Raw genomic sequence first — 18,222 nt, 5'->3', positions numbered from 1 at the left:
GCAAGACATGGGGCCAAGTATACCTTGCCAATAGCTGTAGCTTGCCAGTTAACCTGCTAAACAGCTATGGGTTTTATTTGAGCCAAGGGTTTATGTGTTTTAGGCAGAGGACACATGGACCAGAATAGATATTACCAATGAGTTACTGGATCATGACCTCATAAATATTAAGTGCTCATGTATATTTAGTGCATTCTGGACATTAAATATCTCGTATATATTTAATTTGTCATGAATATTTAGTGCTTAGGTGCTTCATGTATATTTAGTGCCCCTCAAGTATTACTCATGGTCCTTTAATCTCTATCCACATTTAACACACATGTGTTCTACCCACTGGCTACTTCTCTATATTTAACACATCTCATGAGTTTCATCTATCCTGCGTTTTTTCTTTTCCTCTGTATCATAAGTCAATATTCTCTAACAGTATAACAAATGCACATTATACCTCTGCCTGTTTCTTCTTTGTAGAGTGACCTTCCTCTGGCTCATCCCATAACAGGCTCCTATAGCCTTTAGGTCTCAGTGGAAATGTCAACTTCTCTGAAAGGCCTTCTCTGATCACCCTTCTGTTAGAGACTGAATTGTGTCCCCTACACCCCTGGCCATATTCATAGGTGAAGTCCTAAACCTAATGTGGCTATTTTTGGTGGCAGAGTCTTTAGAAAGGTAATTATGGTTAAATGAGGTCACAAGTGTGGAGTCATAGTCCTATAGGAATACTTGGTATCCTTAAAGGAAGAAGAGATGCCAGATACTTCTGGTCTATAGTATTTTGTTAAGTCAGCCTTTGAACTGTTTTTACTAATACTTTCGACACCAAACGTGTGGGTTTTTTCCTTACATCAACCTATTCTCCATCTCTCCAGATATCAACTGTGTGTTCAACAATTCAATTTTGACACTATCTACCTAGAGTTAGCATCAGATCCCTCAAATTAAAGGGCCCAGTCCCATAAGACTTCCCTGTCTTCAGATGTCATTTGGAAGTCCCAGGCTGACACCTGCACTTCTGACTGGTGATAAATCAGGGGTTCCTACAACCCTTTCCTCAGGTTTAATAATTTGCTAGAACAGTTCACAGAACTCAAGGAAACCCTTTATTTACTCTTCCCATTTTATTATAAAAGATACAACATGGGCACCTGGGTGGCTCCGTTGGTTAAGCCTCAGACTCTTAATTGCAGCTCAGGTCATGATCTCACAGTTCATGAAATCGAGCTCCATGTTGTCAATGCAGAGGTTGACTGGTATTCTCTCTCTCTCTCTCTCTGTTCCTCTCCTGCTCACACTCTCTCTGTCTCTTTCCCAAAATAAGTAAATAAACATTAAAAAAAAGATACATCATAGGAACAGCCACATGGAAGAGAGGCTTAGGGCAAAGTACAGGGGAAGAGTAGAGATTCCATGCTCTCTCTGGGTGCACCACCCTCTCATTATCTCCTTGTGTTCACCAACTCAGACACTCTCCAAATTCCACAACGTAGGAGTTTTTATGGAGGTTTCATTATGGAGGCATGATTGATTAGATCACTGGCCATTGGTAGTTAACCCAATATTCTTCTCTCTGGGAGGTCATGGAGTGGGACTGAAAGTTCAACCCTGTAATCATGCCTCCTTCCTTCTGGCAACCAGCCCCCATCCTGAAGCTATCTAGGGACCCCAGCCACCAGTCATCTCATTAGCACACAAAAGATCCTCTTATCTCTCCAGAGATTCCAAGGGTTTTAGGAGCAGTGTGCCAGGAACTCGGGACAAAGACCACATGCTTACTTTCATTATATTACTCAGCACTAGCAGGCAAATACACTATCTACCAGATCCATCTAAAGTAAGTCTTCCCTGCTCCTGTTAATCTGCTTCTTACTATGATATTTACTTCTTCACACTTAACATAATTCATCATTATTTTAATTATTTGCTTGAACCCATTTTCCCCAATAAACTGTAAGCTTGCTATGGCTGTAACAATGCCTGTTTTGCTCATTTTTGTAACCTCAGCAAGGTGTCAATGAATATTTATAAGTGGAACGTCAAAGCTCATGCTGAAAATGAATGAATGAAACTCCAAAGAACATATTAATGTTTGACCAAAAAAAAAAAAAAATTCTACAAATCAGCAAGTCTGGCTCTTAAAAATTATCTTCATGTACTTATATGCCTAAAGCCCTAATTTCTTTTATTGTGGTAAAATACACATAACATAAACCTTACCCTTTTAACCATTTTTAAGCATACAGTTCAGTGCCGTTAAGTCCATTCACGTTGTTGTGCAACCTATTCCTATCTATGTCTAGAACTTTTTCGTCATCCCAAACTGAAACTTTGTGCCCACTGAACAACTTCCTTGTTCCCTCCTTCTCCCAGCCTCTACTTTGTGACCCCATGAATCTAGGTACCTCATATTAAGTGAAATCATACAATCATTGCTTTTTGTGTCTAGCTTAATTTCACTTAGCATAATATCTTCAAGGTTCATCTATGCTGTAACATGTCCCAGAATTTTATTCTTTTAAGGCTGAATAATATTTCAGTGTGTGTGTGTGTATAAACACATTTTGCATATCCACATATAGATGGACTTTTGGGTTGCTTCCACATTTTGGCTATTGTGAATAATGCTGCTATGAATACTGAAGGACAAATATTTGTTTGAGTCCTGCTTTCAATTCTTTTGAGTGTATATCCAGAAATGGGGCTGCTGGGTTATCTGGTAATGCTATGTTTAATTTTTTTGAGGAATTTCTATATATTTCTACTGTGGCTGTATCATTTTACATTCCCACTAGCACCATACAAGGATTCCAAAACTAACACTTGTTATTTTCTGGGTTTTGTTTGTTTTTCATAATAGCTATCCTAATGAGTGTGAAGTGGTTTCTCACTGTTTTTTATTTGCATTCCCCTAATTCTATAGCTGCTGTAGAAAAGAGTATAGAAATTCCCCTAAAAAAGATGTTTTTGAGCATCTTTTCATGTGCTTATTGGCCATCTGTACATCTTATTTGGAGAAATGTCTATTCAAGTCCTTGGTGCATTTTTGAATTGTGTTGTTTTTTGTCATTGTTCAAGTTGTGGGAGTTCTTCTTCATATATTTATTCTTAGATATTAATCTCGCATCAGGTAAATTATTTGCAAACATCTCTCATTCTGTAGGTTGCCTTTTCACTCTGTAGATGGTGTCCTTTGATGCGCAAAAGTTCTCAATTTTGATGAAGCCCAATTTACTTATTTTTTTCTTTTGTTGCCTGTGCTTTTTTTTTTTTTTTTTAATTTTTTTTTTTTTCAACGTTTATTGATTTTTAGGACAGAGAGAGACAGAGCATGAACGGGGGAGGGACAGAGAGAGAGGGAGACACAGAATCGGAAACAGGCTCCAGGCTCTGAGCCATCAGCCCAGAGCCTGACGCGGGGCTCAAACTCACGGACCATGAGATCGTGACCTGGCTGAAGTCGGACGCTTAACCGACTGCGCCACCCAGGCGCCCCTGTTGCCTGTGCTTTTGATGTCATATCAAAAAAATCATTGCCAAATGCAATGTCATGAAGCCTTTTTCTTGTGTTTTCTTCTAAGAGCTTTATAGGGTTTAGCTCTTATGCTTAAGTCTTTGATTCATCTTGAATTACAGTTGGCTTTTGAACAACACAGGGGTTAGGAGCACCAGTCCCTGGCACAGTTGAAAATCCACATGTAACTTTTGACTCCCCCAAAACTTAACTACTAATAGCCTACTATTGACCAGAAGCTTTACAAATAACATAAACAGTTAACACATATTTTGTATGTTACATGCATTATATACTGTATTCTTACAATAAAATAAGCTAAAGAAAATGTTATTAATAAAATCTTAAGGAAAATACATTTATAGTAGTGTACTGTATTTATAAAAAAAAAATCCACACATAAATGGACCCATGCAGCTCAAGCCTGTGTTGTTCAAGGGTCAGCTGTATTTTTGTATATGGTATAAGGGTACAACGTCATCTTTTTGCACATGGGTATCCAATTTTTCAAGCACCATTTGTCGAAAAGACCATTCTTTCCACATGGAAAAATCACTTGACCATACACCCAACAGTTTATTTCAAGGCTCTCTATTCTATTCCATTGGTCTACATGTCTGTCCTTAAGTCAGTACTATACTGTTGATGTAACTATAGCTTTACAGCAAGGTTTGTAATCAGAAAGTGTGCCCTCTGACTTTGTTCTTCTTTGTAACAAGATTTTTAATCCACTTTCTCAGATTATTCATGGGGGTTCCCACCTCAGTGACACTGCAAAAATACATACTTCATAGCAATTCTTTCTTTCTTTTTTTTTACAATGTTTATTTATTTATTTATCTGTGCTGTCAGCACAGAGCCTGACACTCAATCTCACGAACCAGGAGATCATGACCTAAGCTGAAATCAAGAGTCAGATGCTTAACTGACTCAGCCACCCAGGTGCTCTTCATAGCAATTATTTCTAATGAGAACTAGTCTTTGTAAATGCTTAACATCAAGGCATCTAGGAACAGCAGTACCAGTTTGGAATCATTGCATTTCCTTTATTTCCTTAGACACAAGTCTTACTCACAACAGAATTAGAATTTGCAGTGTTCTAGTATTTTCTGCAGGCTGGCACTGCCTCGTTGGGAAATCAGCCAGGAAGACTTTCTGTATTAAGTTTAACTTAGCTAACTCTTTTAGTTTGGGCTATCAGACTCCATTATCTTGTCTAGCTTGTTCAAAACAAGCTGTTTGGGATTTTTTTCCAGGCAGGGATGCTACACATTCAAGGTTAGTCTAATAAAAAACAAAAGTCAATGGGACAAAAACCATTACAGAAATTGAAGGCAATCTCTGATAACTGAGGCACAGCTTTACTATTTTGCCTCTGTAAATGATAAAAAGAGAGTCAAACTTATTTTAGTGTGGTCTTTAAGATTCTCCATTTTAAGTTAAACAGAAGAAAAATTACAGTTGGAGAAACTTCTTGGTGTTTTGCTGTTCTCCTAACAGAGGTAGGGTGGGGTGGTAAGAAAGAATGTTGGACTGTGTCTGAGGAGGTCTGGCTTCTAGAGGGATTTTGCCATGGGAACTAAGTCACTGGCTCTTTGAGTTTCAGTTTCCTCAACCATGTGTTGAAAGAATTCTTGGATCTCTAAGAACTCTAGCGGCTATAATAATATTACAAATTTTTTTTTTTACCTCCCTAGATATTATTTCTTAATATTCTCTAATTTTCAGAGCATGTTGTATATAACTGTTATTAGCATTAATGTTTTGTCTGCTCTGCTAAATTATAAGGTCCTAGAAATCACATTCAGTTTGCTATCCCTTACAATTCAGCACTATAAGTTTCATAAATTAAATAAATATTTGAAGAAGGAAGGGAGAATGAGTTTTCTTTTTTTGTTCTGAAGGTCACTTGCCAATGATAATTCTTTCTTTTCTTTTCTTTTTCTTTTTCTTTTTCTTTTTCTTTTTTTTTTTTTTTTTTACTTTTTAGTGAGATAAATATCCTTTGGCTAGGTATAATGACTATATCATACTAATGATAATATTTTTTTCGAATTAAAAATAATTTGTGGATTATTTTATAATATAAAGACCTATAAGCAATGCATTATATTAGTATTCTATAATACTGCTTTTTTGGTAAATAAACTCTCAGGGAAGATTTCCCATGAGCACTTGATATGGTAAAAGGCTAATATGATGAATCTGGATTATTTATCATGTGTAACTATATTAGTCAGGACTCTCATAGTTGCAAATGTCAGAAGATCTAGCTCAAACTGGTTCAACCAAAAAAGAAAGTATATTTGACTCATGTATCTGAAAAGTTCAGACTTGGCTGAATCCAGTACTGAATGATGTCATTAGGACTTAATCTTACTCTTTGCATTTCTTGTTTTTTTCTCTGTTGGCTCCATTCTGGGTCTAGCTCTTCCTTTATAGTGATAAGGCTGCAAAGAGCTCCAAGCTTACATTCTATCCTCTCTGCAATCCTGATGTTAGGACAGTGCCTCTTTCAGAATAGTTCAAATGACTTCCAGAGTTAAGTTGCACTCTTTGATTGGGTCATGCTGAGGATGTATCCGTACCCATCATTGTTCTAGGTATATGGAATACACTGACTGGCTAGGACTTGGTTAGGTGCCCACACTGGAGTTCAGAGATAGCATTTACCTCCTCCTGAATCTCATGGATTGAGAATGATGGGAGGGTGACTTCCTGTTGAAAAACTGAGGACTCTTAGGCAGAAGAAGATACAATGGATGATGGGCAAATAAGAGCAGTGGGAATCCAGAAAAAAAAAAAAAAGCTAACAAAAACCAAATCCTAGTTCTGCAAAACAAAACTATTTTTTCGATCTGTTTTTGTATAAAAGTAATTAACTGAGAAGTGAACTCTAAGTACAAATTTGTTCTAACTTCTGCCTACCATTTGAGTTTTCTGATGTAATTGTACATTGTAATAGTTTTAATGTAAACTCTGACTCATGTCAGTTATTAATTACATTTAGTTGCAAGTGATAGTTCTAACTACAGAGGCTTAAATGGATAAGGGTTAATTTTTAAGAAGTCCAGAGGTAGGTTATTGCTGGCATTGGTTTCGTTCCTTATGGATACAAGTCTCTTGATATTTTCTTCACGGTCCCAAAATGGCTGCTGGAATTTTGACCTTTATATCTAGGTTGGCAGGAGGAGGAAGGTAAAGAGTACAAAAGGGCAAGAACTGCTTGCTGTGTTTATTTACTTTTTTCTGCGTGCTTTTTAAAGAGTATAGCCAGATGTTCCAATGAATGACCACTTTTGCAACATTTTATTCATCACATGGTCACATATATTTTTCTATGGAGGCTGAGAAATACAGCATTTGACTTGTGTTCAGTGCCACCCCAAATTAAAACAGGCCACATTACTAACGAAAAGGGGGATAATGGATATTGGATAGCTATGTTAGTCACCTTGGGCTGCTATAACAAAATACCATAGCCTGGGTGGCTTAAACAGTAGTTTTTTACTTCTCACAGTACTGGATGCTGAGAAGTCCAAGATCAAGATGCTGAATGATTTAGTTCCTTGGTGAGGGCTCCCTTCAGGGCGTGTACATGCCCCCCTTCTTGTTGGGTTCTCACGTGGCAGAGAGAGAGCTCTGGTCTCTTCTTATAAGGACACTTATCAAATCATGGGGCCCCTGCATCATGACCTCTTCTAAACCTAATTATCTTCCAGCTCCAAATACCATTACACTGGTAATTAGAGCTTCAATATATGAATTTTGGGGACACACATTCAGCCCATAATATTCTACCCTCAGCCGTGCCCCCAAATTCATGTTCTTCTTGCGTGCAAAATCTGCTTATTCAATCTTAATAGTCCCCAAGGTCATAACTTATTCTAGCATCAATCCTAAAGTCTAAACTTCAAAGATGCATTTACATATCATCTAAATTAGATATGGGTGAGATATGATTCATCTTGAGGTAAAATTCCTCTTCCTCTCTAGCTGTCAACATACAAAACCAGATAAGTTATAATGCTTCCAAAATATGACAGTGGGACAGGCATAGGATAAGCATTCCCATTCTAAAAGAGAGAAATTGGAAGGAAGAAAAGGGTGTCAGATACCAAGTACTTTGGAAAGCCAGTAAGGCAGATAACATTAGATCTTGAGGCTTGAGAATAATACTTTTTTTTGTTGGATGCTCTGCTTTTGGACTCAGTGAGGTGGTAGTCCTGCTTCTGCAGCTTTGCCAGGTGGGGGGTCACACTCCCTAAGTTCTGGGTGGCCCTGGCGCCCAGGCTCCAGGTGGCTGCTGTCTGGCACAATGAACGGAAACAACAGCTATTACTCCCACACCCGCCACCCCCAACAACACACACACACTGAACTGAGGAGACAGCCCTGATGACCTCTGAATCACCTCTGTGGTTATTCTTCCTTTGTCTTGAAGAATAGCGCAAGTTCGCACCTGCATAGCTCCATGGTCTAGCCCTGTGGGATCTAAGAAGTCTGACAGCCTTCCTACATTTTGTGTTGGGGTGGCTATTAGTTCTGTGATTCACATCCATGCTAATCTCCTCATCAAACGGTTGTTTGGCCACATCCTAGTGTTCTCTTCAGACCAATCTTTCTCTCTCTCTCTCTCTTTTTATTTTTTCATTATGAATAGGCTGACAATTTTCTGGTTAATTTTTGCTTAATAATTCCTTCTTTGACTCATTTCTATCTTGGATTTTACTGTAAGCAGTTAGGAGGAACCAAACATCCCCTTAAATACTTTGCTCAGAAATCTCCTCAGTAACTATCCAATTCATAGCTTGCAAGTTTTACCTTCCACAAAACACTAAAAATATAGTTCAGCCAAGTTAGCTTGTCATTTTATAAGAAGGATCACCTTCCTTCATTGTCCAAAATCATGTTCCTCATTTCCTTCTGAGATGTCACCAGAATGGCCTTTACCATGCATATTTTATTAACAGTCTTTTGATGATTATTTATGTATTCTCTAAAAAGACAGAAGCTTCTTCTCCAGTATTCGGTTCCAAAGCCATTCCATATTTTTAGGTATTTGTTATAGTAGCATTCCACTCTCAGTACCAAAGTCTGTATTAGGCTCCAGAGAAACAGAACCAGTAAGATGGAGAATTATACTGGATGGGTGGATGGGGTGGGAGGCGGGGAGGGGGTGTATTTATTATATAGGATTGGCTTGTGTGGTTGTGTAGGCTGAGAAGTCCCAACATCTGCAGTGGCAAGCTGGAGACCCAGGAAAGTCAGTGGTATAGTTTCTATCCTAGTCAAAGACCTAAGCACCAGGAGAGTTGATGCTATAAGTTCCAATTTCAGTCTGAGTCAGAAGGCAAGAGAAGACTGATGTCCCAAGTCAAAGACAGTGATGCAGAGAGCAAATTCTTCCCTACTCAGCCTGTTAAGGGATTGGATGAGGCCCACCCATACTGGGAAGGGCACTCTGCTTTACTCAAGTCTACCACTTGAAATGTTAATCTCATCTAGAAACACCCTCATAGACACACCCAGAATAATATTTAACCAAATATCTGGACATTCATCGCCCAGTCAAGTTTAACACATACAATTAATCATCACAGTGGCATAGCAGTTTCTGCCACAAAGATATAAGTGAAAACATTGTAATTTAATTTTTTTCCCTTGTATTTTAGCTGATTTCTCATCATACATATTTAAAAAAAAGCATTTAGGGGTGTGTGGATGGCTCAGTTGGTTAAGCAGCTGACTCTTTGTTTTGGCTCAGGTCATGATCTCACAGTTCATTGGTTTGAGCCCCATGTCTGGCTCTGAGCTGACAGCACAGAGCCTGCTTAGGATTCTCTCTCTCTCTCTCTCTCTCTCTCTCTCTCTCTCTGCCCCTCCCCCATGTGCATGCTCATGTGAACACGCTCTCTCTCTGTCTCTCAAAATAAATAAACTTAAAAGAATAGCTTTTAGTTATATAGATATTACACAGATGAAGAATAAAATGTTTAATTCCAAACAAAAAATTTCTACATCAAGATATTTCGTATCATCCCTAGTGCCTTTTTTTTTTTTTGCATATAGTCCATCAAAACAGGATTATTCACTATATGTTATTTTGTGATCTACTTTTTTACTTAAAATATGTATGTTGAACATCTTTATGCTACAAAATATTCTTCTATGACATTTTAAATGACTGTATAATAGTCTGTTGACTGGATATAGGATATTTTTCAGTCAATCCCCTATTGTTGGACATTTAGGTGGTTTCCATTTTTTCACTATTGTAAGCAACTCTTATTACACTCTTGTTATTTCTTAATGTTTAGTTACAAAGCAATATATGCTCTCTCTCAATAACTAAAACAATACAGACTTGTGTAAAATAGAAAGCAAAGTTCCCCATTTCTATTCACCAGTGCTTCTATTTCCCACCTTTCCTATTCCCCATGAGGCAACCACTATTAACAGTTCACTATGTCCTTCTGAACTCCTCTGTTCTCTGATTCCTTTTTTCCTTTTCCTTCCGTTCTATTAACCTGCAGCCTTTTGTTTTCTGTTCTTTTCATGCTCAGCCTCAAGCCTCCCCACTTTCCTTATTTGCTGCTTACCCTGCCTGGGAAGCCAGACAAGCATATCTTTAGAATTATGTGTGAATTTAGACAAAATAATTTGCAAGTGAAGGCCTCACACCTCTGATTAAAGAGCATGAAATTTACGGGTTACCTTTTCTGATTTGCATGTTGACTGCTAATAGGCCTCTGAACCTGTCTCCTGGTACAAACTGGGTCAGGCAGTTGGAAAAGTAAATTTTCAAATAAGTGAGGTGTTACTATCTTTGCTTCTCATAAACTAAGAGGAAGCCACATTTAAAAAAACATTTTTATATTGGGGCACCTGCGTGGCTCAGGCAGTTAAGCGTCCAACTCTAGATTCAGGCTCAGGTCATGATCTTGCAGTTCGTGAGTTTAAGCCCCGCAGTGGGCTCCATGCTGGCAGTGTGGAGCCTGCTTGGGATTCTCTCTCTGTCTCTCTTTCTGCCCCTCTCCAGCTCATTCTCTCTCTCAAAGCAAATATATGAAATAAATTAAAAAAAGAAACATTTTCATATTAACTTTTCATGTGTTCCTACAACTGACCATGAAAGGAAAACTCTAAAATAGGAGATGATCAATTAGAGATTTTTTAAAGTGCATTCATCCATTCAGTAAATATTTACTGAGTGCCTGTCATATACAAGACATCATAGAGATATTGGGAATGTAAAGATAAAAGCCGAAAGCTCTTCATCTTCTTTTTAAGCTTTCATAAATACTATTTAGGAAGCACCCAACAGTGTATTTCATTGTCTTCTTTGCCTGGATTCTCCTTTATAAACCTGCAGTTAAGCATTTTGTCTCCCAGAGATGTGTGGCAATAAACTCCATTCTCCGTCGGTAACACACTGGCACTTGAGCCTCTGTGTATTTCTCCGTGTATTTTCTTACCACCACAAGTGGAATTATGCTGTGGCAGCTGCAGCAGTATTTAGCTCAAAAGCAAGAGGGAAGTCCTCTAGCTGCCTACGTAGGTGGATATCTGGGGCATCTGGGCTCCCTCCCTTTTAGTAAAATTAAGTCCAGATATTTGGCATTGCAATTTACACCATTATCTAAAGCTCACGCTTTCTTTTAATTTTTTTCTTTCTTCTTCTTCTTCTTCTTCTTCTTTTTTTTTTTTTTTTTTTTTTTTTTTTACTATAAAATTGCTGAAATGCCAAGAGTTTGGTTGGGGTAAATAGGGAAGTTTGGAATGTTTTTAATCCTGTCCTCAGTGTTGTTGGTAATATTAGAAGAGCAGCAGAGCCATGAATACAGTCATACTCTTGGCTAAAGCAGCCTACCCTGACTTATGTACTCCTCACATTAGTTGACAGTGAATGCAACCTGAGCCAGCGATATGACCTGGCTGCCAAAAGAAGCAAATGTGATCTGAACCAGCATTAATAGAAGGCTGGTGGCTGGGACAAGTAAGGTAATAGTCCCAGAGTACACTCGGCAGTAGTCAGATCACACCTGGAGGATGGTGTTTCCTCCTGGGCACCACATTCTAAGAATGATGTTGATAAATTGGAGTATGCCCCAGTTGTGAAACAGGTTGATGAATGGCCTACAAACTACATCCTTTGAGGAATAGTAGGAGGAACTGGGGTAGTTTACCCTGGAAACTAGAAGACATGTGGATGTGGGATAACCATTTTCAAATATATGGAGGGCTATTGTGTAGAAGAGTTGAACACTTCTGTGTAATCTCAGCAAGCACAACTTAGACCAAAGGGTATATATTACAAAGTGGCTGATCTTGTCTCCATAAAAGGAAGAATTTCCTAGCCCTTATAAACATCCAGAACATAGCAGCTTTGCAAGATACTTTACCTTCATACGGGGTGTTGGAATGGCAGCTGGCTGACCAAACATCAGAAGATTCATGAATAGGATGAGAAGTTTGGAGAGATGAGCTGATCCAAGATCCTTTCAGATTCAAAGGTTCTAATGACAGAACCTTAAGAAGAAAGGAAGTATTATTAGTACTTTTCCCCTAGCACCCATATAAGTATTCGCCACAGAAACTAGGTTAAAATTGGAGCTAAGGCTAAAAATCAAAGCTATGAGGGTAAAAAAAGAAAACCATAGGAACATTCTGTTTTCCTAGTGGTTGTGGATTTTGTGAAAAAAAATTTAGTAGTGTTTGTTAGGGGCGCCTGGGTGGCTCAGTCAGTTAAGCATACAGCTTTGGCTCAGGTCATGATCTCTCCATTTGTGAGTTTGAGCCCCATGTTGGGGGCTCTGAGCTGTCAGCACAGAGCCTGAAGACTGCTTCCAGTTTGGTGTCTCCCTCTCTCTCTGCCCCTCCCCCATTTGTGCTCTGCCTCTCTCTCTCAAAAATATATAAATATTAAAAAAAAAAAGGTAAAGAAAAAAAGTTTTGTAGTGTTGGTTAGTTTTTTCCAAAGCTAACCAAATGATTATTTTTTCTACCTTTAAGATTCTTTAGAGCCCTGGTGTGCTTTCTTTCTCATCAAACTTACAGTCTTCTTAGTATGTTGTTTTCAGGATACTATATTTTGCAGTTACTTTTAATTCAAATTATGAAGCAGAACTTCAGGGAATGGCAGCCTGTGTCCACATGTCAAAGAACCAGCCCTGTGGAACAACTGGTGTTTAGAGCTTATTAATCATTAATAATGTGGTAGCACCCAGTAAAATGTGTGCGTTGAGATAGCTTGGCTCTTCCCCACAATCAGTGAGGTGAGTAGGCTGGGACTGATCATTCTTATTTCATCAATGCAGAAACTGAGTCTTAGAGCAGCGTGCCTACCATGATCATGGGTGGAGCTGGCACTAGAATCCAGAACTTCTGACTGCTAGTCCAGTGCTCTTCGTAATTCTGTTTTTAATAATAAAGGCTATTGTGCTTTCCTAATAGTGGGTTTAAAGACTTACTTAAATGCAGAACATTGTTTTTCTCTCTTAACTACAGTGGTTCTCTAGAGTAGGAGGGCAGATTGATTTGGCCACAAATTTGGCTTTTAACTTGAATGCTGTCCCTAGTTCATCTTACTTCCTAAAAATAGTCTTTAGCAAACATCACTATTGATGTCTGATGATAATTGACCCTTTCCTTGAAGTATTGATGCTAACACTCCAAATAAAAATCATAAGAATGTATACAGAACAATGTTTGTCAACTAGGGTAGATTTGACTGGGTAGTGCAGCAAAATGCTTAGGAGCTTTGGCTGAGTCAGAGATCTGGGTTTAAATCTTTGTTCTGCCACCTATTATTGGCTGTGACATCATTATCATCTCACGGAGCCTCAGAATCCTTACCGGAAAAATGGGAATAATAATAAGACCTGCCTTTTTGGGTTGCTAGGAGGATCAGATGAGATAATGTGTGTAAAAGCATGAAAACCGTGTTGTTGTTTTTTAAAAATGTTTGTTGTGAGTTATTATCCATTGTCTTTTACTCATTTTTCTATTAGAGTATTGTTGTGTGCTTCCTATTTACTTTCACCATGCTGTTTATACTCAGGGTGCTGAATAAATCCTAATCAGTAGTATCCTACTGGGCCAATAATCAGTAATAATTCAATAGATCAAGTGCCTTCTTGGCACGGGATGCAAAGCGGCTTGGGGTGCCTGGCTGGCTCAGTCCCTAAAGCATGCAACTCTTGATCTCAGGGTTGTGAGTTTGAGCCCCATGTCCAGTGTAGAGATTACTTAAAAATAAAATCTAAACAACAATAAAGCTGCCTGAGACTAGACCCTTGCTAAGAGAGAGTGATCCACAGGTTGCTGTGGAGGCCAACCTGGTGTTTCAGAAAGCACTGCAGATGTTGTGTGAGTGTTGAATGAGTCACAGGCAACCAGGCCAAGAAAGGTGGGTGGGACCTTGGTGGAAGGGAACAGTTAAGTGAAGGGAACAGATCTCTTAATCAGGAGGCGAGAGAGCAGAGAGCGAACTGAAAGCCGGCATTTGAGTTGTAGTAATACTTGCTGGTCTAGTCATGTAACTTCTCAGAATCTCAATTTCCTTATTCGTGAAAAGAAATAAATAATGAAGTCTACCTACTAGTCATGATGTAAAGATTCAATGGAGTAATGTTTGTAAAGTACTTGCTGGCACATCAACTGGCACAGAGTAAGTGTTCAGTAAATGTTAGCCACCGTAATCATTATGTGTAATAATTTTAATAATACCTTATAGTTATGAACCTTGTCCTACCAAGCATAATTCCTCCCCAGATCGTTGAACTGCGAAGAAGAGTGTCAGGATTCATAAACTACTCTTGAAGAGCTTTAAGGCAAGAATGCCAGGGCGGTATTCACAATTCCAGCTTAAGCACTACGACTCCACGTCTGCGCGGTGGCAAGGGAGAACCAGCTCCGAGCCCAGCTCCCAGGGTCACGTGGGCCATGGCCCCGCCCCGGCCGAGCCCGTCCTCCGCCGCTGCGGCAGCGGCGGCTGCGCCTGCGCGGGGCTGGGCGCGCTCTGCTGCGCGGTCCGCAGTGGAGGCGGCGCGAACAGCAAGGGGGCGGCGGATGGCTCTGCGGGGCTTGGCAGCCTCGGGGCCCAGCTCCCGCGGGCCGTTGGACGAGGCCGTGGCTGCGGCCGAGGAGCGCGGGGCGCCGGCCGTGCTGGCGTCGGGAGGCGCGCCGGAGGACGATGAAGAAGATGAGGGCCGCGGCCGGGGCCTGCTGCGCTGGGACGGCTTCTCGGCCTGGTTGCACTGCGTGTGTGTGGTGGGCTTCGACCTGGAGCTGGGCCAAGCCGTGGAGGTGAGGCCCGGCCGCACCTTGCCCCCGCGCCTCGTTCGGGTTCCCGCGCCCGGGCGGCTCCAGCAGGGCGTGTGGCCCACGGGCCGACGGGTCTGGACCCCGGCCGCTGCGCATCCGGGCGTGGCTGGCCGTCCCTCCGCGGGTCGGCCGGGCTGCGGTCCATTGGCAGTTCCCGTGGGAGGATCGTGGGCTGCGGCTAGGGGTGAAAAGTTCTTTCTAGGCCCCTCCTAAATACTTGCCGAGGTTCGTTGTTGTTTGTGTTTTTAACCCGGTGTCACAGGAGTGACTAAAATGGGTAGCGGCACCCCGAGAAGGCTGCAGGCAGGATGTTGGCGACTTTTTGAAGAAACGAACAATGCCCCTGACATAGGGTGAACTATAATAGCCAAACCTCACACAGCCAACTTTTTTTAGACTCCTAGACGTTTCGGTCATTTCCAGTAACTTATAGTTACTTTAGACCACCCAACTTGAGCCGAAATGCTTATTTCAGCAGGATTTTCTCCATTTCCCCCTTTTGTTCCTCATTTCTATTATTTGTGTTTTTTTTTCCCTTTACTGTTCTTTCTTGATGTTGCTTCTGAAACAGTTGGCTTGAAAGCTACTATCAAGATGAACATAGGGAAAATCCTTTGCTTGTGAATCTGTCAAGTTTTCCATTTATATGTCACCTTATTGAAAGGCCTTCCAGTGTTATTTATTCTTGACATTGTTTAGGATCCCTTTTGTAGCATAAGACATTGCTTGTCTTTGTGTACAAGGAAAACGTTATCAGAAGGAGGTATGTTTAGAAAATTTTTGTCTGTTTGTTTTGGTGACGATGGCAGATTTTAAGAAAACATCTCATTCAGACTTTAGTGGCATGAGTTGGCTATGAAAATTGGCCAGAGAGGTTTTTCTTAAAGCAAAGCTACTGCTTTTGTATTCAACCTATCTTCTGTTTTATCATTACACAGTTCAATACACACATTAAGTTTCTGCTAAGATCTAGGCATTATGCTGGTTGCTGGGCATCCAAATATGAACCAAATGCTTCAACCTGTATTAGTAGGTTTAGACTACAATTTAGAGGGGAACCAAGAATTAATCACAGCAGGAGATAGGGCCAAATGCCATGACTGGCACATAGTGGTGTTCCATACATATTTGTTGATAGAATGAGCGGATACATGAGCAATTCTGTATCTTACTATGACAGAAACAACAGTTTCCAAAGACTTCAGAGATTTAGAGGTCATCTATTGTTTACATTGACATGTTAACCTGAAGTTGTATGTGTAGCAAAATACAATTTAACCAGAAAGTGTAGGATTGGGTTGTTATAGTTGATTGCATTTTAAAATAGCTAAATGAGATCCTTGTGGACTCTCGTCATTTGGGACATTATTTTTAAGGATTTTTTTTGACCAAATAAGCAACATTTAGCGTAATTGACGTGCTACAAAAATGTGAATTAAAGGACTTATTTTGAATTTCATTTCCAATGGGATATGCTACTCAACAGAGTTTTCTTTAGGTCAGTGGTTCTTTTTGTGCATCCTGGACCTTTTAAAAAATATGAACTCCAGGGGCGCCTGGGTGGCTCAGTCGGTTAAGCATCTGACTTCAGCTCAGGTCATGATCTCACAGTCTGTGGGTTCGAGCCCCATGTCGGGCTCTGTGCTGACAGCTCGGAGCCTGGAGCCTGCTTCAGATTCTGCTCTCTCTCTGACCCTCCCTCATTCATGCTCTGTCTCTATCTCAAAAATAAATGAACATTAAAAAAATTTTTTTAATTCAAAAAAATATGAACTCCATTACAAAAATGCTTACTGATACAAAATTAGGTATATGCTTCTGTGGACTATCTGGGGGTCATCTGTGGATCTTCTATTTCATTGTCCCCAGATTAAGAATCACTCATTTTATAAAAAAACGTTTTTAATGTTTATTTATTTTTGACAGAGAGAGAGAGAGAGACAGTGCGAGTGGGGGAGTGGGAGGGAGAGAGAGACGCACACAATCCGAAGCAGGCTCCAGGCTCTTGAGTTGTCGGCACAGAGCCTGACGCAGAGCTCAAACTCACGAACCACAAGATCATGATGAGAGCCAAAGTTGGACGCTTAACTGACTGAGCCATCCAGGTTACCCAAGAATCACTGATTTTAGAAGGCATAGGATGAGGGTGGGGAAGATTCTCTAATAAAGGATCCAAAGAAAGATAAATACATTAAATGAATTGCAACACAACTTAATTTTGTTTTGTTTTCCTAAGAAATGTAGAATATTGCACCTTGCCACTTTTAAAAGAAGAAAAAGGAACACAAATTAGTAATGAATATAATGAAATAGTTGAGAAATGTAGTTCACTTGTGTATTATGACCATATCCAGGCCAAAAATAGGACAAGAAAGTGAACGTAGAATCATGTTGGAGAAGTGAATATAGTAGTTCCAGCCCTAATTCCTATGATGCACAACCATGAAGACTCAAAAGGGAAATCAATTAAAGAGTAGGTAAAAATTAAAGAATAGGTAAAAACTTAGTCCTAGAAGCAACCTGTGACATCACCATCTTTGAATTGTACAGTTGAAAGAGACTAAGAATCTGTTGTGCCATGACAGAAAGTACCATTTACAAATGCATAAACAGTGCCACTTAGTTAAGCTTAAATCCTTAACAAAGAGACAACATATATGACATCGATCAAGGACTCAGACTCCAGAGCTGGACTGCCTAGGTTTGAGTCTGTGATTTGGGGCATATTAGCTTGCCTTACACTTCTCTGTTAACAATCTGCATCATGGCATTGCTGTGATAATTAGATAATGTTGGTGAAACATTTGGAACAGTACCTATGACTCAGACCTATGTCAGTGTGTATTTGGGAAGTATTGAAATCCTTTTTTTTTTTTTTTTTTTAATATTTATTTTCAGAGAGAGAGTGGGGGAGAGGGAGGGAGGGAGAGAGAGAATCCCAAGCAGGCTCCATGCCAACAGTGCAGAACCTGACACAGGGCTTGATCTCACAAACTGTGAGATGACCTCAGCAGAAAGCAAGAGTCTGATGCTTAACTGACTGAGCCACCCAAGTATCCCCCCAACCTTTTTAATTTTCAATGGAGAGAATCCTTAACTTGATTGTAAACATGAGGCCTTTGAGCCTTAATTTTCTCAGTAGTAATATGAAGTTGAGGAAGTAGAATCAGTACTTTTATTTTAAAGCAGGGAAACTTTTTTCCCTGTATAAATAAAAATCTAATATAGGACCTCAGTGGCTTACTTGGTTGAGATGGGGCCTATGTTGTGTATATTTGGTTGCAGACAGCAGAAACTAAGCTATACCTCAAGCAGAAAAGGAACTTGCTGTAAGGCAACAGATTTTCCAACGTCTCCAAGGTACAAACCTAGTGGGGCTTCAT

General features: G+C 39.9%; 1 protein-coding gene across 3 annotated transcripts in view; it reads left to right on the top strand.

The window, feature by feature from the left end:
- The first annotated feature begins 14,503 nt into the window (after window positions 1-14,503).
- The window catches only part of DENND6A (DENN domain containing 6A), a 64,910-nt gene continuing 61,191 nt past the window's right edge, over window positions 14,504-18,222 (top strand). For 2 of the 3 annotated variants that reach the window (XM_049640803.1, XM_049640802.1), the window contains exon 1: window positions 14,504-14,821. In XM_049640803.1, coding sequence (XP_049496760.1) covers window positions 14,585-14,821 — 237 coding nt within the window. In that variant the 5' untranslated portion in view covers window positions 14,504-14,584. Of the gene's footprint in view, window positions 18,200-18,222 lie in introns of all 3 variants that reach the window. The other variant, XM_049640804.1, reaches the window with a different exon arrangement.

This window comes from Panthera uncia, chromosome A2, assembly GCF_023721935.1.
Source record: "Panthera uncia isolate 11264 chromosome A2, Puncia_PCG_1.0, whole genome shotgun sequence".
NCBI classification, from domain to species: domain Eukaryota; kingdom Metazoa; phylum Chordata; class Mammalia; order Carnivora; family Felidae; genus Panthera; species Panthera uncia.
Note: the sequence above shows the minus strand (reverse complement) of the source record. Positions and strands in the feature narration are given on the sequence as shown.